The 24,982-nt window shown below is 45.7% G+C and overlaps 1 protein-coding gene across 1 annotated transcript in view; it reads left to right on the top strand.

Annotated features, from left to right (window-relative positions):
- The window catches only part of lhx3 (LIM homeobox 3), a 60,686-nt gene extending 53,398 nt beyond the window's left edge, over positions 1-7,288 (top strand). The window contains exons 6-7 of the mRNA XM_078227546.1: positions 5,866-6,037; positions 6,873-7,288. Coding sequence (XP_078083672.1) covers positions 5,866-6,037; positions 6,873-7,288 — 588 coding nt within the window. The remainder of the gene's footprint in view (positions 1-5,865; positions 6,038-6,872) is intronic.
- The last annotated feature ends 17,694 nt before the right edge of the window (positions 7,289-24,982 follow it).

Here is a 24,982-nt window from a genome sequence, read left to right on the forward strand (position 1 = left end):
GTTCTCTAAACCCATTTGAAGTTGACTTAGATGTTTAGAAAGTGTGAAAAAACCAACTTCATAGAATCATAGAATCCCTACAGTGCAGGAGGAGGCCATTCAGCCCATCAAGTCTGCACTGACTCTCCAAAAGAGTATCTTACCCAGACCCACCCTATCTCTGCAATGCATCCACCATGACCATTCTAACCTTTACATCTTTGGAGACCAAGCAGCAATTTAGCATGGCCAATCTGCCTAACCTGGACATCTTTGGAATGTGGGAGGAAACTGGAGCACCCGGAGGAAACCCACGCAGACACAGGGAGAACATGCAGACTCCACGCAGACAGTGGCCCTAGGTCGGAATGGAACCCGGGGTCCCTGGTGCTATGAGTCAGCAGTGCTAATCAGTGGGCCACCGTGCCACTCCTTCTGTTCTCTAAATATTTAAAATTGAACACAGAACTTTTCAGGGTAAAAGAATTACAATTCAAACAGAGTAGCATAAATGAAGTGCTGGCTTGTTGGGTCCCATAGTGCATCTAATGAGGATCTCAATTTGCCATAATGCTTCCCTTTTACAGACACTTCAGTTATGCTGCAGTTCCTGCCTCAATGTGATACCATTTCTGAAATGCAGTATAAGATTACTGATCTGAGTTCAATCCTAGATCGAGTTATAAAGCTGGATAGTCTGGGACCTTTTTTCCCTGGACCGTAGGAGGCTTAGGGGTGATCTTATAGATGTCTATAAAATAGTCAGGGGCATAGATAAGGTAGATAGTCAACATCTTTCCCAAAGGTAGGGGAGTCTAAAACTAGAGGATAGAGGTTTAAGGTGAGAGGGGAGAGATACAAATGGGTCCAGAGGGGAAATTCTTTCACTCAGAGGGTGGTGAATGTCTGGAACGAATTGCCAGAGGTAGTAGTAGAGGTGGGTACAATTTTATCTTTTAAAAAGCATTTAGACAGTTACATGGGTAATATGGGTATAGAGGGATATGGGCCAAATGCAGGCAATTGGAACTAGCTTAGTGATTAAAAACTGGGTAGCATGGACAAGTTGGGCCTCTATGGCTCTATGACTCTAGTTACCTTGACTCTTACTGCTTTGGGTTTCACAGCAATTGTGATATACTTCAAAGACTGTTACTAGGAACTTTTTTTAACCACTTTTTAATAAACAGTAAAATTACATTAGTATTCTGACTCAAGAAACCTGAGTACAGTCATGAACAACTGATGGTTTAACTCGTTGATCTAAGTTGTACACAAGGCTAAACCAGTAATATAGTGCTATTTCTGCCACATTCACATCCAAACACTCTGCAAAAGTGCTGTGGATCTGGAGTCACATGTAGGCCGGACCAGGTAAGGACAGCAGATTTCCTTCCCTAAAGGATATCAGTGAACCAGATGGTTTTTTGACTCTGCTGGCACCATCGCCCATGCTTGAAGCACTATTCATGCCCATTGTTCTTTGAGGAACCTACCAAGCCCAGTGCCAATTAATAATATATCTGTTCCCTTGTTTCACCCTTGCTGTTTACATTGATATACTATGAGAACCAGTGTTTGCTTAGCCACATGGGTATAAATGTTACAAAATTTGAGAGACCAGTTTTCAACCAGGTTAACTTTGTTTGATGCCACTTAGAGGCAAATTACAGCCCTTAGTATCATCTCCAACAACCCAGTGTTGGAGTTAGGTTATTTGAAAGATTATCTGACTTCAATGGGCATTTGACTTTGAACTAAAACCAAATCATAATACACACACACACACACACACATGCACGCACACACACACACCTTCAAATGTTCTCAAGCTGTGAGTGATACCGGCAAGGTTACAGTGACCTCTCATTCCTAATTGCCTTGTGAAGGCGTTGCTTTGCCTTCTCCTTGAACCACTGCAGTGATCACCAGGATATTTACCCAACAGCAGTGATAAGTTTGTGACTTGGAGAGGAACTTGCTAATTTACACATTATTGATCCACTCAGCAAAAAAGGGTGGAAGTTTAAAGTTTTTTTTAAAGATTATTGATTAGTGTCACAAGTAGGCTTACATTACATTAGGTTACTGTGAAAATCCACTAGTCGCCACACTCCAGTACCTGTTCGGGTACACTGAGAGAATTGAGCATGGCCAATGCACCTAACCAGCACATTTTTTCAGATTGTGGGAAGAAACCGGAGCACCCGGAGGAAACTCACACAGACACGGGGAGAACATGCAAACTCCACACAGAAGTGACCCAAGCTGGGAATCAAACCTGGGTTCCTGGCGCTGTGCGGCAGCAGTGCTAACCACTGTGCCACCGTGCCGCCCAAACTTCCTTTGTAAAGAGAATGTAATTTTTTTAAAAACAGGCAAATGTTATTTTGAAGCCAACTAAATATTGTTGAGATAAAAACATACTGCAGATGCTGGAATCTGAAACAAAAACAGAAAATGCTGGAAAATCTCAGCAGGTCTGCCAGCATCTGTGGAGAGAGAATAGAGTCAACGTTTCAAGTCTAGATGACTCTTTGATGAAGGGTCATCCAGACTCGAAAAATATTGCTGTGTTTGCCCTGCTTGTGAAATGTCTGGCACCATATGCCCAAGCTTGAAGGACTGTTCATGCCCACTGCTGCCTGAGAAACTGGCAAAAACAGAACCAGTGAGCAGTATATCAGGCCTTCTCTTCCATAAACCTGTTTAGACAGAATATTGGCAAGTTACTTAGCTAACTTCCTAATAGTTAGCTAATAGAGGGGCAGCATGGTGGCACAATGGTTAGCACTGCTGCCTCACAGCGCCAGGGACCCGGGTTCGATTCCTGGCTTGGGTCACTGTTTGTGCAGAGTTTGCATGTTCTCCCCGTGTCTGCATGGGTTTCCTCCGGGTGCTCCGGTTTCCTCCCACAGTCTGAAAGATGTGCTGGTTAGGTGCATTGACTCGAACAGGCGCCGGAGCATGGCGACTAGGGGAATTTCACAGTAACTTCATTGCAATGTTAATGTAAGCCTATTTGTGACTAATAAATAAACTTTAAAACTTTAACCACATTGGGTAACTAATGATATAACGGCCTGCAATGAGCTACTTGAATGTTGGAATACGCTCAAGGAGATGGATGATTTAGTGCTGTGGTTGTATTGCTAATGAAACTTGAGATTCCAGTTCTCAACCACTTTGAAGAGGTGGATTACTTCAATGCAGATCTGGTGCCAATGTGGGGCCTTCTACGTTGCGACTATGATGGCCCACAGTTGATAGTAGGTGAATGCAGTTTGGTGAAGGAGGATGAAGAGTTCCTTGATGCAGGAAGTTATCCATTCATTCAGAATAAAGATGTTTAAGATGATGGTGTGAAGGATGATTCTCACCCCATGGTATGAACCATTGCACCACACTACGGGGTGATAGGACAATTGTTTGCATTCCCCAAAACTGGAAAATCCTCCATTTCTGCTGAAATATTAGGAGGAATGAAGAGTATTCAGAATTTTCTTAAGCTTTTGTAGTGATGTGGTGTCTGATGTTGCCACAATATGGATTTCTCTCAGGCTACCGATTACATTTGAAAGAAGCAACTTTATATCGTGCCTTTCATGAGTTCAGGGTGTGCCAGTGCACTTCACAACTAATGAAATACTTTCGAAGTGTAGTCACAGTAAGAAATGCAGCAACCAATTTGCACACAGCCTACTCCCACAAACAGCAATGCGATAATAACCAGATTATCTCTTAATGATTGAAGGATGAATATTGAGCAGAAGACTGGGCAGAACTCCACTGCTCTTCTCCAGAATATTCCATGTGAGAGAGCAGATTGGGCCATAAATTAACATTTCACCTGAAAGACCGCATCTCCAACAATACAGCACTGCCTTAGTACTGCGCTGGACTGCGAACTTAGATTATGCTCTCGAGGGTCTGGAGTAGGATAACCTTCTGACCCTGATGCAAGAGTTCTAAGTTTAAAGTTTATTTATTAGTGTCACAAGTAGGCTTACATTAACACTGCAATGAAGTTACTGTGAAAATCCCCTAGTTGCCACACTCCAGTCCCTGTTCGGGTACACTGAGGGAGAATTTAGCATGGCCAATGCACCTAACCAGCATGTCTTTCAGCCAGGAGGAAACCGGAGCACCCAGAGGACCCATGCAGACACAGGGAGAATGTGCAAACTCCGCACAGACAGTGACCCAAGTCCGGAATCGAACGCGGGTTACTGGCGCTGTGAGGCAGCAGTGCTAGCCACTGTGCCACTGTGCTACCAAAACTCTTCTAGGGTGGCACGGTGGCACAGCGGTTAGCACTGCTGCCTCACAGCGCCACGGACCCGGGTTCAATTCCGGACTTGGGTCACTGTCTATGTGGAGTTTGCACATTCTTAGAAACCCTACAGTGCAGAAGGAGGCCATTCGGCCCATCGAGTCTGCACCGACCACAATCCCACCCAGGCCCTACCCGCTAATCCCTTTTTTTTACCCGCTAATTTACCCGCTAATCCCTCTAACCTACGCATCCCAGGACTCTAAGGGGCAATTTTTAACCTGGCCAATCAACCTAACCCGCACATCTTTGGACTGTGGGAGGAAACCGGAGCACCCGGAGGAAACCCACGCAGACACGAGGAGAATGCGCAAACTCCACACAGACAGTGACCCGAGCCGGGAATCGAACCCGGGACCCTGGAGCTGTGAAGCAGCAGTGCTAACCACTGTGCTACCGTGCCGCCCCTTCCCGTGCCTGCGTGGGTTTCCTCCGGGTGCTCCGGTTTCCTCCCACACTCCAAAGATGTGTGGGTTAGGTTGATTGGCCATGGCAAATTGCCCCTTAGCATCAGGGAAATTAGCAGGGTTGGTGCAGACATGATGGGCCGAATGGCCTCCTTCTGTGCTGTAGGGATTCTAGAGCAGGCTCATTACTTTCCTGGAAATTATTCTAAAGGTTCACCACCAACAATGCCAAATATTTCTCACAATTGAGTTATTGTTGAGACAGTTTTTTTGGCACTGTATGTTGTCGAATTTCAACATTAAGTGACAGTGCCCCTGTACTTTCAAAGGATAAGTAGTTCCAAACCCTTCTACCACCTTGAAGGATAAGAGCAGCAGATACCTGGGAACACCAGGATTATAGAAAAGTTTGATTGAGTAGCTGTAGCGAACATAGTTCCATTTGCAGGTGAGACTAGAACTGGGTAATAGGAAAAACTAGAACCAGAGGGCACAACCTCAGGCTAAAGGGATGATCCTTTAAAAGAAAGATGAGGAGGAATTTCTTCAGCCAGAGAGTGGTGAATCTGTGGAACTCTTTGCTGCAGAAGGGTGTGGAGGCGAGGTCATTGAGTGTCTTTAAGACAGAGATAGATAGGTTCTTGATTAATAAGGGAGTTATGGGGATGAATATTAATAAAGGAGTTATGGGAAAAAGGCAGGAGAACGGGGATGAGAAAAATATCAGCCATGATTGAATGGCGGAGCTGACTCGATGGGCCGAGCGGCCTAATTCTGCTCCTATGTCTTATGGTCTCATGGTCTTATGGATGATATAGTCACTAACAAATCCAATAGGATATTCAGGAGAAACTTCTTTACCAAGGAGTATTTAAAATGCATAACTCACTAGCACAGTGAGTCGGTGAGGTGAATAACTTCAAAAGTAACTTTTTTTTTGTTTAGGTGGGTGCATTCTGGTAACTTTGAGCATATTGGCTTACCCTTTGTATTGTTTATCAGCTGTACCAGATAGCAATGCCGCTTAAAGTGTGTGGCTGGTTTTGGTATTTTATACAGTGCAGCAGACACCATGGGCCACTGTTTGGTGGTTCACAATGATCAACAGTGAGGTTATAAAAACACCTTTGCTTTTGTTTCCAATAGGTTTGGTTTCAGAATCGACGGGCTAAGGAGAAACGATTGAAGAAAGACGCCGGGAGACAGAGGTGGGGTCAATATTTCAGGAACATAAAGCGATCCAGAGCAAGCTCCAAATCAGACAAGGAGAGCACCCAGGACGATGGGGTGGCTAGCGATGCTGAAGTGTCCTTTACAGGTTGGTGTCTGATAGTTAAAGGTTTTTAAAGCTTATTTGTTAGTGTCACAAGTAGGCTTACATTATAAAGAACAAAGAACAGAACAGCACAGGAACAGGCCCTTCAGTCCACCCAGCCTGTGCCGATCACATTGTTCTATCTAGACCAACTGCCTGTATCCCTCTATACCCCGCCTGTTCATGTGTCTGCAATGAGGTTACTGTGAAAATCCCCTAGTCGCCACACTCTGGCACCTGTTCGGGTACACTGAATGAGAATTTAGCACAGCCAATGATTCTAATCAGCATATCTTTGGATTGTGGGAGGAAACCGGACCACCCAGAGGAAACCCACACAGACATGAGAACATACAGACTCCGCACGGAGAATGACCCAAGCCAGGAATTAAACCTGGGTCTCTGGCACTGTGAGACCCAGGGCAAGATCTAGGGACCAGGATTCGAATCCCACCATGGCAGATGGTGAAATTTAAATTCAATAAAAAAATCCGGAATTAAACGTTGAATGATGACCATTGTCGATTGTCGTAAAGACCAATCTAATTCACCTTTAGAGAAGGAAGTCTGCTGTCCTTGCCTGGTCTGGCCTACATGTGACTCCAGATCTACAGCAATGTGGTTGACTCCCAAATGCCCCGTGAAATGGAGGCCATTTAGGGATGGGCAATAAATGCTGGCCCAGCCAGTGATGCCCACATCCCATAACTGAATTTTAAAAAAAAATATTGTGTCTTATAGAATCATAGAATCCTACAGTGCAGAAGAAGGCCATTCAGCCCATCCATCTTTCTCGGGTTGTTGGATGTTAATGTGTATTTGTTGTTCTTACATATAGATGAACACTCGATGTCAGACATGGGTCATGCGAACGGCATGTACAGAAGCATGAACGACACCTCTCCAGGCCTGGGCAGGCAGACTGCGAGCAACGGAGGCTTCTCAATTGATGGCGTGCTCTCCCAGGACCAATACCATGACCTGAGGTCCAACAGTCCATACGGTATCCCTCAGTCACCAGCTTCTCTGCAAGCCATCCCATCCCATCCGCCCCTCATGTCCGGCCTGGTGTACCAGGACACAGGCTTGGGCATCCTGGCTCAAGGAGGGGGACAAGGCATGAGCCAGGCCATGCGCGTCTTAGGGGCAAACGGACCCAGTTCGGATCTGTCGACAGACAGCAGCGGAGGTTATCCGGATTTTCCGGCTAGTCCAGCATCCTGGCTGGACGAGGTGGAACACGCACAATTTTAACACCCGTACGACCAACAACACCCTCTCCTCTCTCACACACACCCACACCATCCTTAAATAAACTGCCCCTTTCCACCCGAAAGGGAGACATGAAAGAGTTGGGCCATCAGCCAGAAATCCAGAACTGCAGGATTGTAACTTTTACAAAGCAAACTCTCAGTAACACACTTTTTTCAACTTCCTCCCCATATTCCCTCCTCTTCTTTTCTTTTGAGAAACTAATATGTGGCAACGGCTTGTTGAACTCTGGGGGAAGATTTGAACAGACCCTTTTCAAATAGGAACACGAACGATGTTTGTAACAACTGGCCGAAGCAGCGTCCCTGGAGAGAGAACCTGAGCTGATTTCCATCAGGACACGTGTTAATGACCAATTTGCTGTTAAGTTGCCAAGCTTCCTCACCCCCCACCCTCTCACGCTGCGCCTGTCTGTACGAATCTTAATGTCCATAGTAACGCTCCTGTTTCTGATCATGTTGTAAACTTCAACACAACAGAGTGGTGGAATTGTCAATGCTAATCATACCAGTGGATGTGATTATTTAAGAAAATGCCTCCGAGCAGTTATTGAACAGAAGATGTGGTGAAATTCTCTGAATGTTAAAATGCCCGATATAGTCCACAATCTACCATAAATTATATGCATTCACTCCCTTTAATAGCCTCGAAGTTACTGTTGGCATATTGTCGGTGGCAGGTGATGGTTCATGGGCAATAGTCCAGGAGGCATACACAGAATCCCTACAGTGTAGAAGAGGCCATTCGTCCCATCGGGTCTGCACTGACTCTCTGGCAGAGTATCTTACCCAGGCCCTACGTCCATAACCCCACACATTTACCATGGCTAATCCATCTAATCCATCTTTAGACAGTAAGGGGCATTTCAGCATGACCAATCCATCTAACCTGCACATCTTCAGACTGTGGGAGGAAACTGGAGCACCCATAAGATAAAGGAGCAGAATTAGGCCATTCGTTCCTTCGAGTCTCCTCCACCATTCAACCATGGTTAATAAGTTTCTCAACCCCATTCTCCTGCCTTTCCCTCTAACCTTTGATCCCCTAACCAATCAAGAACCTATCTATCTCAAATATACCCGGAGGAAACCCATGTGGACATGAGGAGAATGTGCAAACTCTACACAGGCAGTCACCCAAGGCCGAAAATTAAACCCCAGTCCCTGGAGCTGTGAGACGACAGTGCTAACCATTGTGCCACCCATGTATAAAGGAGTATCATGGCAACCCTGTGTGTGGGATCTTGCTGTGCGCAGTCGAATCCTCCCCCCCAATACAGCAGCAGACTGCACTTCAAAAGATCACCCCCCCCAAATCACCTCCCCTCCCATCCCCCCTGACCCCAGTTGGCTCTAACGTGCCCCAGGGACTGTCTCGGGGCTGTGAATGGCGCTATCTAAATGCAATTCCTTTCTTTTGAGGCCATTGAGAAGAAGATGGGCGCCTGTCCTGAAAGAGGAAAAGCAGTGGCTGTGTTGTATAAATGTGTTTCAATCGTGGGCAACAGTGATTTCCAAGCTTGTGTCTTTTTTTCCTGGGGGGAGAGGGGAGGGGGGAGTTGGGGGGGAGCGAATTTTATTTACCAATTGCACTTTTTGCAATACCTGTTTGTTGCCAAATATACATTAACCCCCCCCCCTACCCTTTACCCCACAATCCCCCCACCCCCTCTCCAACTCCCCCGTGACCCCCCCGTGGCTGGGAGGCAAAACGACCCGAATTTCTGTAAAGTGTATTTTTATTGTGGATAAAGGAAACCGGTCTCTTTAGTGGTATTTTTAGGATCAAAAATAGTGTTGCAATTTTAGAGAAAAAAAATACTTTAAAAAATGCAAAAAAAACGAGAGGACGGATTCACTTCTTGTTTGAACCTGGCTACTTGACGTTTGGGCTCTGACAGTAGTTGATACAGCATTTTGTCAGCGAAAGTTATAATGTGTAAGGTGTTTTACATTTACAGATTGGATCTGGAAGTTATTATAGGTCACGTGTAAATGTTTTACTGTCTTTTATTTATTCTTTCTGAATGATCAGTAAGACAAATCTTTAATAAATTTATCAGCTAAAGTTAACATGGTATGTGTAGCGACCAGTGATTTATCTGGTGCTGTTAACCGAGTCGGAATAACATTGGCAAGTGGAAATCTGAAAACTGCACAGAAAATGTTGGATAAAGGCAAAATACTGTGGATGCTGGAATCTGAAACAAAAACAGAAAGTGCTGGAAAAATCTCAGCAGGTCTGACAGCATCTGTGGAGAGAGAGTAGAGCCAGTCGGCTCTGAAGTTTACCGGCACGCCCACTCCGGGGCGGGTGAGGCTCACAGGATGGCATTCTCCGGGACGTGATCCCATGAGCCTTGGGCGGGCGAGACGGGCTCTATTCTCTCTCCACAGATGCTGTAAGAAGTCTCACAACACTCACTTGATGAAGGAGCAGTGCTCTGAAAGCTCTGATACCAAATAAACCTGCTGGACTTTAACCTGGTGCTGTGAGACTTCTTACTGTGCCCACCCCAGTCCAATGCCGGCCTCTCCTCCACAGATGCTGTCAGACCTGCTGAGATTTTCCAGAAAATGTTGGAAGTGCTCAGCAGGTCAGGCAGCGTCTGTGGAGAGAGAGTTGTTGTTTCAGGTCGATTACCGCGTCCTATGCTGGAACCTTTTTAAGGTTAACGCCTTGATCTTGACAATTCCACACTTCGGTGATCAGAGGTTTTGCTCCATCTGGAACTGGAGTTTGATGAATCCAGTCCTATATTTGCAATGCAGAGCCTGTGCCGGAACATTACTGCTGTGTATCGAATCAAAGTAATCCGGTTTACATTGTAGCGTCTGACAACCGAACACAATGGTGAGCTGTGAACGCTGGTTACATCTGACAACCTCGATTTATGTAAGTCTCCAAAATACTCAGTGATAATGGAATCATAGACCAGAAGGAGGTCATTCGGCCCGTCGGATCTGTGCTGGCCCCTTTGGCAACCCCACTCCTATGCTCTTTCCCCATCGCACTTCATTCATTCCCTTCTCAGGTATATAGGCAATTAATTCCACTTCGTTCTTTCTCAGGTATATAAGCAATTAATCCCATTTCGTTCAAAGGCAATTAATCCCATTTTGAAAGCGACAATGAAAGCCGCTTTCCCTAATCCAATCAAGCAGCAGATTCCAGGACAAACCTCATTTTCCATCAAACTCCCCTTTCCCCTCCAGATTTCTTTTCCCCAGTTTATCTCCAATCTCTGTCCTCTTGCTTACCGGCCGTCGGTGGAAACTACCTCCCCTTGTTGGCCCTCCTGATTTCGTTCGTCTCCGTCAAATCTCCCCTTAACCTCTAAAACAGCAGCACAAACCACATCAACTGCCAGTATTCTAGACCATCTCCTGAGAATGAATAAAGGGAGGTTATGGATAGTGACCAGGTTTTAAGGAGGTTTGTGAAGGAGGGTGGTGTGTAGGTGGGGGGGGGGGGGGGGAGGGGGGTGGTGGTGATGATGGAATAAGATGAACAAGTTTGAGATAATTCCAGAGTGTGGGGCTATGACTAGTGTTAAGATTTACACAACCTCAGTTGACCACCCTGCAACATTTACCATTCCAGAGGACTCTCCTGACCGAATGTTCCATGTCTTTCCCCCCACCCCCGTCACCTGGAATTTTGCCAGTTGGAGGCTAAAGGGGTCATTGTGGAAGTGTGTTGCATCTGGTATAGTGGAAGGGTTAAGAGGTTTACAATAAATGAATGAGACTTGAAATTAAGACTCTAGATTTTGGGAAAGTTTGCTTAATAGTTGCTAAACATAAAATCATATTATTCAAAATGGTGGTTACTTTGTATGTTTTTCTAGCTAAGCAGGATGTAAGGTCAAGTTAGTGTGAATTCAGATTTGCATTTGGGTCTGATAGTCTTAGAAACAGAGGAAGAATTGGTGCAAACAGCCTTCTGGCGGGCACATGATACAACGATAATGAAGTTCTTGACTAAACCATTGTAATCAATCTCCAGCAGTTAGTCTACAACAGACCCAGTAAGATTTATTCCAGATTTTTGAGAACCATGGAAAGTTCAGGGAAGGTGCGTATACAATGTGGCCAAGCAGGTTGGTCATCAGCCTGCACGCCGTCCTCATACACCTGGTGCCAGGCAGTAAGGAGCAGGAGAGTTTCCTGCTCAGCCACACTACAGAAGGCAATGGCAAACCGCTGTGTTACTTGGTCAAGGATAACCAGGGACCAATACAATGGAAGCCCATGGACTTGGGGCATGGGACCAGGAGGAGGAGGATACACAGTCACCTTTTTCCTCAAAGCATGCTACACTTATAAATAGCTCATCTTGTATTCCAATGCTGTAATGTCATTGCAATGTTAGTTTTGTATCAATGGATAGAACATTGAGCCTGCTCCAGCATTCGTGGCTTCAGCTCTACTTTCCCCACCCACTCTCCACATCCCATCAAAAATCAGTTTACCTTGGCCTTATAATGTTTTAATTATTCTTTCATGAGATGTGGGCATTTCTGGCAAGGCACATCCCTAATTGCCCTAACAAGGTGGTGGTGATCTGGCTTCTTGAACTGTTGCAGTCAATCTGGTGTGGTTACTTAGGGAGGGAATTCCAGGATCTGATCCCAAAGACAGTCAAGTCGGGATGGTGTGTGGCCTGGAAGGAAACCTGCTCCCATGCATCTGAGCCCTTGTCCTTTTAGGTGGTGGAGGTCACTGCTTTGGGACATGCCATCAAAGGAACTTTGGTGTTGCTGCAGTCCACCTTCTAGATGGTGCACACTGCTACCACTGTGGGTTAGTGGTGGAGTGAATGTTGAAGGTGATGAATGGGCTGCTGAATAAGCAGGCTGCTTTGTATTGGATGGTGTTGAGCTTATTGTGTATGTCTGCTGGCAAGCAGACAGCATTCCATCACGGTCCTGATTTGTGCCTTTTAGATGATGGACAGACCTTGAGGAGTCAGGGGTGAGTTACTAGCCTCAGACTTCCCAGTCTCTGACCTATTTTTGTAGCCACAGTATTTATATGGCTGGGTCCAGTTTAGTTTCTGGTCAATGGTAACCTCCAGGATGTTGATAGTGGGGGATTCAGCGATAGTAATGCCATTGAATGTCAAAGGGAGATAGTTAGATTCTCTCTTGTTGGAGATAATCATTGTCTGGCACTTGTGTGGTGAATGTTGCTTGTCACTGGATATTGTCCAGGTCTTGTTGCATTTGGGTATGAACTGGTTCAGTATCAGAGGATGCTGAATATCCACAAACGTCCCCATTTCTGACCTTATGATAGAGGGAAGGTGAGTGAATTAGCTACTGAAGATGATTGTGCCTAGGATGCTACCTGAAGGAACCCCTGCAATGATCACTAGGCACTGAGATGATGACCTCCAACAACCACAACCATCTTCCTTTGTGCTAGGTATGGCTCCAACCAGTGAAGAGTTTACCCCTGATTCCCATTTCAATTTTGTCAGAGTTCCTTGATGGTTCCTTGATATTTAGTCAGCGAAGTATTGCCTTGATGTCAATGGCAGTCACTCTCACCTCCCCTTCCCTCCTATTCAATAATGGTGCATTCACAACCCTCTGGGGCAGAGAATTCCAAAGATGTACAGCCATTTGAATGAAGAAATTTCACCTCATCGCAAATCCAAAATGATTGGCCCTTTATCCTGAAATAATGCCTCCTTGGTCTAGATTCCCCAGCCAGGGGGAACAAGCTCTCAGAGCCGACCCTGTCAAGCCCCTTCATAATCCTACTTGTTTCAACGGGGTCACCTCTCATTCTTCTAAACTTCAGGGAATATAGATACAGTTTACTCAGCTTCTGTTCATGACCTGCAAACCTCCCAAAGAGGAACGCTCGGAGTGCAATCGCTGTTCGCTGTTGCAAGGTAGGAATTACTGCAGCCAAATTGTACACAGCAAACTCCCACCGTGATGAAACCAGATGATCAGTTTTTGCAGGTGTTTGACTGAGGGACAGATGTTCAGTAAGAAGTCTCACAACACCAGGTTAAAGACTTCTTACTGTGCTTACCCCAGTCCAACGCCGGCATCTCCACATCATGGATAGATGTTGGCCAGGGCAGCAACACTCTCCTGCTATTCTTTGAAATAGTGTCAACCTGATAGAGCAGTGGGGTCCTCGGTTTACCATTTCCCCCCGAAATAGGACACCTCTGACAGTGAAGCCGTCCCCCTGTACCGCACCGGGGGAGGCGGGGGGTGGCGGTCAGTTTCGATATACAGACTCCAGACTTCGGAGTGGAAATTGTACTCACAATTTTCTGATTTAGAGGCCAGTGTAAAATGCAATTTTCAATCAACGATCGGTGAGTGCTGCCGGATTCATTGGAGAGGCGGTGGAAGAAAATAGGATTCAGAAAACACTCATGAAATAAATTCATTACCAATCCGTGTTTTGATCTTTAGGGGGAATTTGATTCTTCGGTGGAATTAAATTAAGGGTTTAAAACTTCGAATCATTGCTCCCAGCTTCCCAGACGCCGATTCTGGGGGTTAAATGCGAATATAAACGCTACAAATTCTATCCTTCAACTTGAAAACGTACCTCCAATCCTCAAAGTGGGTTTTTAGAAACTTTTTTGAAAGGGGATATCTCCCTGTTTGGGCAAAAAAAAAGCCTTTTTATTTGGAGTTTATTGAGTTAGAATTCTTCAAATAAATAAGATCCTGAAAGGTACTGGACAAGGTGGAGACGGAAAAGTGATGATAGGACACTAAGATGTTGTAGGAAACCAGCTATTGGAGAGAGGAGGTTTTGTGTCTTTAAAAAAAACCTGAGGTTTATATAAAAAGTGGGTGTGTCCAGAATTGGTGGGGGGGTCGCACTGTTTTAAAATTAGTGGGGGACAGAGATGAGGAGAATATTTTTCTCTGCCAGAGCTGTGTAAATTTGGAACTCTCTGTCTTAGAAGGCGGTGGAGAGGAAGGGGCGGTGGAGAGGAGGGGGCGGGGTCACTGAGTATTATTAAGGCGGAGGTAGATAGATTCTGGTTGGATAAGGAAATCAAATGTTAGGGGGTAGATGGGAATGTGGGACCAAACACAAACAGATCAGTCATGATCTTACTGAATGGTGGAGCAGGCTAGAGAGGCCGAATGGTCTTCTTAGTCGTTTGGTCAGAAGTGTAACTAGGTGGGATTTGACTGCACAATGGGACTGCCGTTACAGACCACACACACCCTTCTCATGCAGAGGAATCTCTGGATTAACCGAATCTATGGAAATTGGACCTTCCATGGGAAATCCCCCAACAATGTACTTGAAACTTAGGATGTTGAAATCTGTGAAACTGACAAGGTCTGGTAAATTTCATTGGATTGAGGTATCCCTTTGGTAAAATTGTCTCCAAAAAATGTGATTGGGATTCCCCACCCCTCCCCCCACCCAATCAGAATTTTAACCCAGATTCGTTTTTCATTAGTTGGATTTCTTTCTTCCACTTATTATATCCGCTTCCCGCACAGCGCCAGGGATCCAGGTTCAATTCCTGGCTTGGGTGACTGTCTGTGTGGAGTTTGCACGTTCTCCCCGTGTCTGCGTGGGTTTCCTCCTGGTGCTCTGTTTTCCTCCCACACTCCAAAGATGTGCAGGTTAGGTGGATTGGCCATGCTAAATTGCCCCTTAGTGTCCCAAGATGTGTAGGTTTGGGGGGATTAGTGGGGTAAATTGCGTAAGGGGTTGGGTGGGATGCTCTGTCGTAGGGCTGGTGCAGACTCGATGGGCCCAATGGCCTCCTTCCGCACTGTAGGGATTGTACATAGATGAACCCGTTTGTCTTTATCCAGATGAGTCTGAGCGAGTCTTCCTGTACCTACTATACTTCCCTGGCGTTTCGCAAGAACACCAAGCGCTTCCATACCGTGAAAAACCCCTGTACAAACTCAAATTCGTTCCTCGGATAACAATATTTTCGAAAACTATTTTATTTTAGTGAACGAATGAGCTTACCGTGTATTTAAAAAGAAGCATTATTGGCAGCCACTGTCGCTATTAGACTAATGGGTGGCTTCTATATGAGTAGGGTCATTTGATCTCACTGAGGACTGGGTGACTAACCCAACGGGCCAAACACGAAGTTTAAAATCGTTCAGGTAAAGCCTTTTTTTTTCTAATCGACTTATTCCGCCCCACTGAGTTTGAACTGTGATAGCTCTATACTGGGAAAGTGCAGGTGGCGTAACCGAGGCGAATCTAAAATTCTCAGTGAATGAAGTGGAATGGACAAATAAAACAGCAACCCCCTCAGTGAGGGGACAGTGTGTGCGGGAGGTAACCCTTTTCCTCACGACTCGACTCTCAATCAAGTATATTCAAAGACCACATTTTCAGAATGAGGTTAAACTCTCCCACTTTAACAGCTCCTTAACAAAAACTACTGTCTTTTTAAAAAAAATATCGTTCTGTAATTTTAAAGTCGCCGATGACAGGAGTCAGGAATCAGCTCTTTGCCCTCACACATTAAGATACACATCGACAATATCACGGGCACACACCGTGTACACTGACAAATATTTATATTTTAAACAGACAGAGCCAGAGAGATAACTAGACCGCAGGTACATACACATACAGAGGCTTCTGCAATGACTACGTGATTCAGTGTCTAAATAAAAGACACAGATATGCACATTGCATACAATGTATACAATTGTATACAAACATCATTGACCCAGGGATAATCACTGTTTGTACATAGCCACAAACACTGACATGATCACTCACTGATATAGCTACTCACTATTAAAACTGGACACACACACTATAACACACACACAGTGTAAGAAAATTGCGACATGGCTACACACAAGCAGGGAGGCGTGTAAATAACCTGAGAGGTGTACAAAGGCAGGGAACGTGTACACTGGCAGAATGAGGTGTACAAGGACTGGGAGAGGTGTGCACGGGCTGGAAGACGTGTATACGGAGTGGGAGTGGTGCACACGAGCTTGGGGGCGATGTTCGCGGGCGGGGAGTGGCGCACACGGGCTGAGGGAGGTGCACACGGGCTGAGGGAGGTGCACAAGAGCCGAGGGAAGTTTACACGGGCTGGGAGAGGTGTACACGGGTTAGGCGAGGTATACACAGACAAGGGGGGATGTACACGGGCAGGATCAGGGCTACACGGGCTGGGGGAGTTGCAGCCAGTTCACGCGGTGGGGTGTTGGGCAAATCGAAACAGTGAATGCAGTTAACATTCATTCATTGCGAAGCATTTTGGAACATTCCGGTATGGTGATAAATGTTATTTTTTTAAAGAATACACAAAGGTACAAGGATACCAATGCGGAATCGGTGGTGAAGTATGTAGACAGGAGGAGGTCATGATGTGGAGATGCTGGACAGGAGGAGGGACAGGTATCACACCCCATATACTCATGTCACTTTTCCATGCAATTGTTTGCGGGGTTTAAATGTATTTTAGTTGCATCGCAAAGAATAGTCTTTTCTTTAAGATCTCAGTTAGGCCACGCTACCCAAACAGTTTTAAAGTTTATTTTATTAATCACAAGTAAGGCTTACATTAACACTGCAATGAAGTTACTGTGAAATTCCCCGAGTCGCCACACTCCGGCGCCTGTTCCGCTCAATGCACCTAACCAGCACGTCTTTCAGAATGTGGGAGGAAACCGGAGCACCCGGAGGAGACCCACGCAGACACGGGGAGAACGTGCAAACTCCACACAGACAGTGACCCAAGCCGGGAATCAAACCTAGGTCCCTGGAGTTGTGAGGCAGCAGTGCTTGCCACTGTGCGCTAGAGTGTGGCGATTGGGGGGGGGGGGGTTCACAATAACTTCATTGCAGTGTTAATATAAGCCTACTTGTGACACTAATAAATAAACTTTAAACAGTTAATTGATGAAGGGCTTGCAAAAACCATGATTGGAAGCTGGAAGGGAAAAAGCCGGCTGGCAAATTGACATTATTTCAGAATATCCCCAGATGCACAAACAAGTTTCCATCCCTTTATCTTCCACAGTCTCACAACACCAGGTTAAAGTCCAACAGGTATATTTGGAATCACCAGCTTTCAGAGCACTGCTCCTTCATCAGGCGAGTGGAGAGTTGGGTTCACAAACAGGACATATATAGACACAGGCTCAATTACAAGATAATGGTTGGAATGCGAGTCTTAACAGGTAATCAGTCTTTACAGGAACAGACAATGCGAGTGGACAGAGGGTTAATCACAGGTTAACGAGGTGTGAATTGTCTCACGCCTGGACAGTTAGTCGGATTTTGCAAGCCCAGGCCAAATGGCGGGGGTTACAGGTCCCCCAACAGGTTACAGGTATTCCGACACTGAATCATCTCTATCTCTCACACACACACACCACATCTACATCTAGACAGTCCCACTCAAAGACTGCAACTTCACCATGGAGATCATGCAGAGAGCGAGAGATCTGTAGACACAGCGCCAGGGATCCAGTTTTAATTCCCAGCTTAGGTCACTGGCTGTGTGGAGTTTGCACGTTCTCCCCGTGTCTGCATGGGTTTCCTCCGGGCGCTCCAGTTTCCTCCCACAGTGCGAAAGATGTGCTGGTTAGGTGCATTGGTCATGCTAAATTCTCCCTCAGTGTACCCGAACAGGTGCTGGAGTGTAGTGACTAGGGGATTTTCACAGTAACTTCATTGCAGTAGAAGTAAGCCTAATTGTGACATGAATAAATAAACTTTTAAATGACATTAGAAATCATCGAAATATATTGAAATTATCTCATCTAAAAATCGTTGAAATTGCATTTGGAAGAATTGAACGAATGTTTAAATTTGGGCTGTTCTGTCAGTCGCATTCTGATGTAGGTTTTTTTCATGTTTTCTTTGTGAACTGTTTTCGGCTGAAGGTTATTCCACCGATCTGGGACATCTTGTGTGGGATCTTTATCATCAAATCATCCTAAATCCCAAATTCAATTAAAGAAAACCTGTTTTAATGAGGATTAACTGAGTGAGTTTGTGCTTATTTTGGTTAACCCTGAGTGAGTGAGTGTGTGTGTGTGGATTGTCAGTGATCACCGAGAGGGTCCCAGGACATGTGCGGCTCAAAGTGAAAAAGCAAAGAGAAACCAACTAACAAATTAATACACGGATGGTGAAGATGGCCCGTAACAGTTGAATTGATGGCGAGGTGCTGTAACAGAGAGGGGGATATGAGCTGAGATTCTTTCTACATCAATCACACTCCGGGTTAATATGTAGCATTTTTTGGACAGCTTGACGTATCCATTACCCACTCGATTCACACCTTCTTAGTCAGACTGTATCTCACCCAGCTCCGTTCCACATCTGAATCCCCTGTTACAGAACCTTTCAAAGGACAACACCGTCTTTCTCACCCCACCCCCCTCGGGAACTATTCAAAGGTTTGTACTGCGAGATTTGGATGTTTATCAGAAACATTTCGCCTGTCTGAACCTTCCGTCAGCTTTCACCAATGTTTCGGTTTAATTGTTTCAATACAGAAGAATTACATTGTTACAAACAATAGCATTTATTTTATTTTTTCACTTTCCGGTGACTGTATGTCGAAACAAAAACAGTTCGTTGTCTGTGTGAGGAGCTGAGGCCGCGAAAGGCGCTACATCAATGCAAATCCTTTCCTTCATTCCAGCCCTTTCTATTTCACAGAATTAAAGAAGAATCATAGAATGGATTTTCACAGTAACTTCATTGCAGAATATAAGCAAATTACTGCAGATGCTGGAATCTGAAACCAAAAGAGAAAATGCTGGAAAATCTCAGCAGATCTGGCAGTATCTGTAAGGAGAGAAAAAACTTAATTGCAGTGTTAATTTAAGCCTACTTGTGACACGGATAAATAAACTTTAACTTTAAACTGAACTTTTAGAATCCCGACAGTGCAGAAGGAGGTCATTCGGCAGTAATGCCATGTTAATGCAAGACTACTTGTGACACTAATAAATAGACTTTAAACTTATTGTTGTCGAACCTGCATAGACAACAATCCCACCCAGGCCTGTAACCCCACATATTTACCCTGCTAGTCCCCCTGACACTAAGGGGCAATACACCTAACCGGCACATCTTTCCCCTCTCTTTAATTTCAATGTCCTCTTCCTCTTGTTCAGACACCCTTTCTGCAGATTGTGTGGAGTTCCGCAGCGGTAAATCCCAGTTAGTTTGAGCAGCTCTGTAGGTGGGCTGATTATTCAACTTGCCCTGAATTGTAACAGCAATGTTATTAAGCACGGTTCAGAGGGAGCAGCCCATGGCTGTACAGTATGGCTGAACGCGTGGAGGCTGCCAGTGGGCGGTCTGGCTGAACCCAGGAAACACTCTCCCTCACCTCCCCCTGGGGCAGTGGGCTGCCAGAGCTGATTTCCCCAGGGGCTGGGTGGAGGAGGGGTGGGGGGGGGGGCGGGGAGGTGGTGGTGGTTTCATCTTCCACAGAGGAGAACAGTGGAGACTGGAGCCTCCAAGCTACTGCGACTGATTAGAATGATTATGCAGCAAGTATAACCCGTATTTACATCTCCCAAATTAAAGATAGTCTTGTGGTATCAGAGGGATCATAGAATCCTACAGTGCAGAAGGAGGCCATTCGGCCCATCGAGTCTGCACCGACCACAATCCCACCCAGGCCCTACCGTGTAACCCTGGGTATTCACCCGAGCTAGTCCCCTTGACACCAAGGGGCAATTTAGCATGGCTAGTCCACCTAACCCCCACATCTTTGGACTGTGGAAGGAAACTGGAACATCCAGAGGAAACCCACGCAGAAACGGGGAGAATGTGCAAACTCCACACAGACAGTGTCCCAAGCCAGGAATTGAACCTGGGTGCCTGGCGCTGTGAGGCAGCAGCGCTAACCACTGTGCCACCATGCCGCCCAGGTAGGTCTGGTTAAGGGGTCTTGGCCCCGATGAAGTTTTTTTTGGGGGGGGCCGGACATCATTTTTTGGGGAAATGTTGCTGTGATTGGCATCATTTTACAGGGAATATGGGGGCAGGAGCAGCCCATTCGGCCTGTCAAGCCTACTCCATTATTCAGAGAGATCATGGCTGATCATCTACGCCTGCCCCACCCCAGTTATTCCCATATCCCCTGATGTCATTAGTCTCCAGAAAGATCCTGAGGGGTCTTGACAGGGTAGATGTGGAAAGGATCGTTGGAGAGACAGCGAAGAGGAGAATTTTTTTTCACAAGAGAGAGTTGTGAGGCATGGAATCATAGGGCAGGATTTTCCAGCTGCACTCGCCCCAAAACCGGAAAATCCTGCCCAAGGTCAATGGACCCTTGCATTGTTCTCTCCCCTGCACCCAGGGTTTCCTCTGGGTGCTCTGGTTTCTTCCCACAGAATAAAGATGTGCTGGTTAGGTGGTTTTGCTATGTTAAATTGACCCTAGTGTCATGGGGATTAGCAGGGTAAATGTGTGGGGTTACAGGAATAGGGCCTGGGTAGGATTGTGTTTGGTACAGACTTGATGGGCTGAATGGCCTCCTTCTGTACTGTAGTGATTCTAGGATTCCATGAGAATGAGGCCCTTTGACCTTCGCGTCTAGGCTAGCAATCAAGCATCTTCCTATCCTAACCCTATTTTCCAGATGACTAGAATCTTGATTAAAGTTTCAGGAAGAATCTTATAGGAGGAGAGGGAGGGATTTCCGGAGCTCAGGGTCCAGGCAGCTGGAGGCATGGCTGCAAATGGTGGACTGAAGTAAATTAGGGGTTTTCAAGAGGCTAGAAATGGAGGAGTATAGTGCTTGATAAGAGTTGTAGAGAGACACCATGGACGAGTCGGAAAACAAGAGCACTGGAATTCTACCATCCAGCCTGCCACGGAATCGGAGCAGGCAAGGGATGGACAATGAAAATGTCTGTTAACCTCAGAAGGGAATATCTGCTCTTGCTCAAGCCAGGCCATAAAATCCCACCCTTAATTTGTTAAATGATGAGGTACAGGTATTGGTCAGCAGTGATAAGTGAATGCCACCTCACTGTCGCACGATGGCACAGTGTTCAGCACTGTTGCCTCACAGCGTCAGGGACCTGGGTTTGATTAAAGGCTTGGGTCGCTGTGTGTGGAGTCTGCACGTTCTCCCCGTGTCTGCATGGGTTTCCTCCGGGTGCTCCGGTTTCCTCCTGCACTCCGAAATATGTGCTGGTTAGGTGCATTGGTCATGCTAAATTCTCCCTCAGTGTACCCGAACAGGCGCTGGAATGTGGTGACTAGGGCATTTTCACAGTAACTTCATTGCAGTGTTAATGTAAGCCTATTTTTGTGACACTAATAAATAAACTTTAAATTTCACTATTCAACTGGATTCTTAAAGAATGGAAAATTGATCACGGATTGCTAGAAACAAGTAATGCTAGCTTGTCATTTTCTGCAATCTAAGAAACTCTGGTGTAGCAAGTTTAAGTTTTTTTTGTGTCACAAATGGGCTTACATTAATACTGCAACGAAGTTACTGTGAAAATTCCCCTAGTCGCCACACTCTGGCATCTGTTTGGGTACACTGAAGGAGAATTTAACACGGCCAATGCACCTAAGCAGCACGTCTTTCGGACTGTGGGGGAAAACCGGAGCACCCAGAAGAAACCCACGCTGACAGTGGGAGAACGTGCAAACTCCGCACAGTGACCCAAGTCGGGAATCGAACTCGGGTCCTTGGTGCTGTGCTAACTACTGAGGTGTTGTGCTGCCTGTATTAGATTAGGTAATATAATTTAATAAATGACTCAATCTGTGTAGTTATTGTGTAAAGTGGTGGGTTATAACTGATCAGGAACCTCATCACAGTTGAAATCTGCGGGGGAAATCTCTGGCAGGACTCATTCAATAGTTCTTCCACCTTCAGGAAGTAGAGTTGAATGCAGTTCAGATGAAATGAGCGTCTTCAATGGATGCAAAGTCCAAGTAATTAGATTAATTTGATGAGTTTCACCCCCTTGTCCTAGTATGTGTGAACTTACAGCTATGTTTAATTTGGCACAACATTAATAATCTAATTTGGATAAAGTGGGGCCAATGTGAGAAATATCAAATATCAGTAGATCTGTATTCCTCATCTCAATATCTAGGCAAAGGATTACACTATGAATGGTCGGACCCTGGGAAGTACTGAAGATCAGAGGGATCTTAGAGTGCATATCCACAGATCGATGAAGGTGGCAAGGCAGGTAGATAAGGTGACTATTTGATTTGATTTGCTCTATTATTGTCACATGTATTGGCATACAGTGAAAAGTATTGTTTCTTGCGCACTATACAGACAAAGTATACCGTTCATAGAGAAGGAAACGAAAGAGTGAAGAATGTGATGTTACAGTCGTAGCTAGGGTGTAGAGAAAGATCAACTTAATGCAAGGTAGGTCCATTCAAAAGTCTGACAGCAGCAGGGAAGAAGCTGTTCTTGAGTCAGTTGGTATGTGACCTCAGAGTTTTGTATCTTTTTCCCAACAGAAGAAGGTGGAAGAGAGAATGTCCGAGGTGCGTGGGGTCCTTCATTATGCTGGCTGCTTTTCTGAGGCAGCGGGAAGTGTAGACAGAGTCAATGGATGGGAGACTGGTTTGTGTGATGGATTGGGCTACATTCATGACCTTTTGTAGTTCCTTGCGGTCTTGGGCAGAGCAGTTCCAATGTTTCTCTTACAGACTTAAACCCTTCTTTAAAATTAGTTAGCAAAACACAAGCGTACTTGTTTTGACTTAGGTTAAGAGTCTTGGAGCTTTCAGAAAGTCTCTGGAGAGAGAGAGAGACACTTCTTTCTTTTACTGGCAGCAACTGTCCTAGGTTTTTAAAATGGAAATGAAATTGTCTTTTTCCTGTAAGCCTAGCTCCTCCTATTAATCACATGACTCTGTCCCTGTCAGTGAACTTAATCTAAACTCACATGACTCTGCATACCTAGTCTAAAATTCCAGGAGAACCTAAATAAACAAAATGTCAATTAATGCTACAAATTAACACATTCCGAGCTAAAATCAATTATAAACCTGCATTCTTAGAATCAGCTGCATGTTTTCCCAGATAACCATCTCTTGTAACAAAACACTGCCTCTTAAAGGAGAGGCATGGGCTCAGTCAGTATAGGGCTAGCAGGGAGGTCAAGGTGGCTGGGTGTACAGAAGAAGCTACTATCTTGTGGCTAGAGTCTGCAGGCAGCACTCCAACTATCTCAACATGTCCGAGGTTCAGTGCTGAAGGAAGCTTCGCCTCTCTAGGGGCACAGTGACAGCAATATGCCAAATGATTGGGCCGGGAATCACTTCCAACTGCAAGGGCAGACATCACGTGCCAATGGCTTTGAAGGTCACAGTGGCCTTCAACCTCTACTTCACTGGTTCTTTCTAGATGCCTCATCCATCTCTCACACTGGCAGTGACCCCTTGAGTTCACTGCCAGTGTGTGGGCTTACAGATCCGAGCATAACCCCAGGTGCGTCCGACTCTGTACCTGAAGGATGCCTCTCCATGGGAGTCGCTGCGCTTTCACTGGGAGGCTGTGTGCTTGGAGCTCAGGGTTAACACAGTGCTCACACTCCACATGGACTCCTCCACGACAGAGACCATGGCACGCAGACCCTCGGGGATTTCCACCAGATCTCCCCGGATTCCACTGGGCATCCAGCATCTGCCATCTGATGGAGGAACTCCAGAGGCTCTCCATTTGCCTTCAACTACTCTGACTGCCAGCACACTGGGACCACTCTGCCCTTGCCAGTTCCTCAGATGAGTGTGATGTGCCCTCACCCCTGTGCAACACCTACTGAGCTGACAACCTAATGCCCACCAATGTGCTATGATCAGCATTGGTGCTTTATTCAAAAAGAGAGTGAGACGCTGATGTAAGTGTCAGTGTTTTGTATTCAGAGATTGAAGGGGGGGTCAGGGTCACTGGAGACTCTTGTGGATGGCACATCTGTGGGAGGCAGACAACATATCAACGCATTCAATCATCATATAGCCAAAGTGCATGTGAGTTGGGCTGATGAGACAAGGAAGATCTGCAGCATGGTGCCATCCGCACTGGAGCTTCCGTGGACACTCATGTTGCGCTATTTCCATTTCAAATGAAAGGATCCCATAACACCTGCACTCTTCACCACTCACACCTGTGCATGGCGCTCTGTGGTCGGAGACCCGACTACAACAATACTTTCAGCAAGGTAATGGCAATATTATCTGTAAGAGCAATTGTGACAATGAGAATCAAGCAGGCTGGGATTTTTGGTCAAGCTTTAATCAAAAACAGATGCAGGTCATAAAGTTGCTGCAAGCTGTGACCTGGCCTGCGGACTGTGACCTGACGCTTCCTGTGCTGACCAAATATGGGAGGATGTTTGGATAAGACTAAACTCTGTGGTGCTAAGATTTCCTGCCATACCCATATATGGATTAGGGCTATGTGACCTACGTGGAATTTGAACTAAGCATTATGGAGTTGTTTGTGAGTAACTCCATTGGCCCGATTAAACAATGTGATCGGTTCCCAGTTGCGCCATGGGCTGAGTGCCACGGAACTTTCTGGAAGATTGGAACAGTTTGTGGATAAAAGGTGTGTCTCAGCCCTTTGTCTTCAGCGAGAACTCAGAGACCAACCATCACAAGTGTGCCTTGAAGGAATGTCTTCAGAAAAGACAAGGAACCACAATGAATCGACATT

This window comes from Mustelus asterias, chromosome 13 (assembly GCF_964213995.1).
Source record: "Mustelus asterias chromosome 13, sMusAst1.hap1.1, whole genome shotgun sequence".
NCBI lineage: Eukaryota > Metazoa > Chordata > Chondrichthyes > Carcharhiniformes > Triakidae > Mustelus > Mustelus asterias.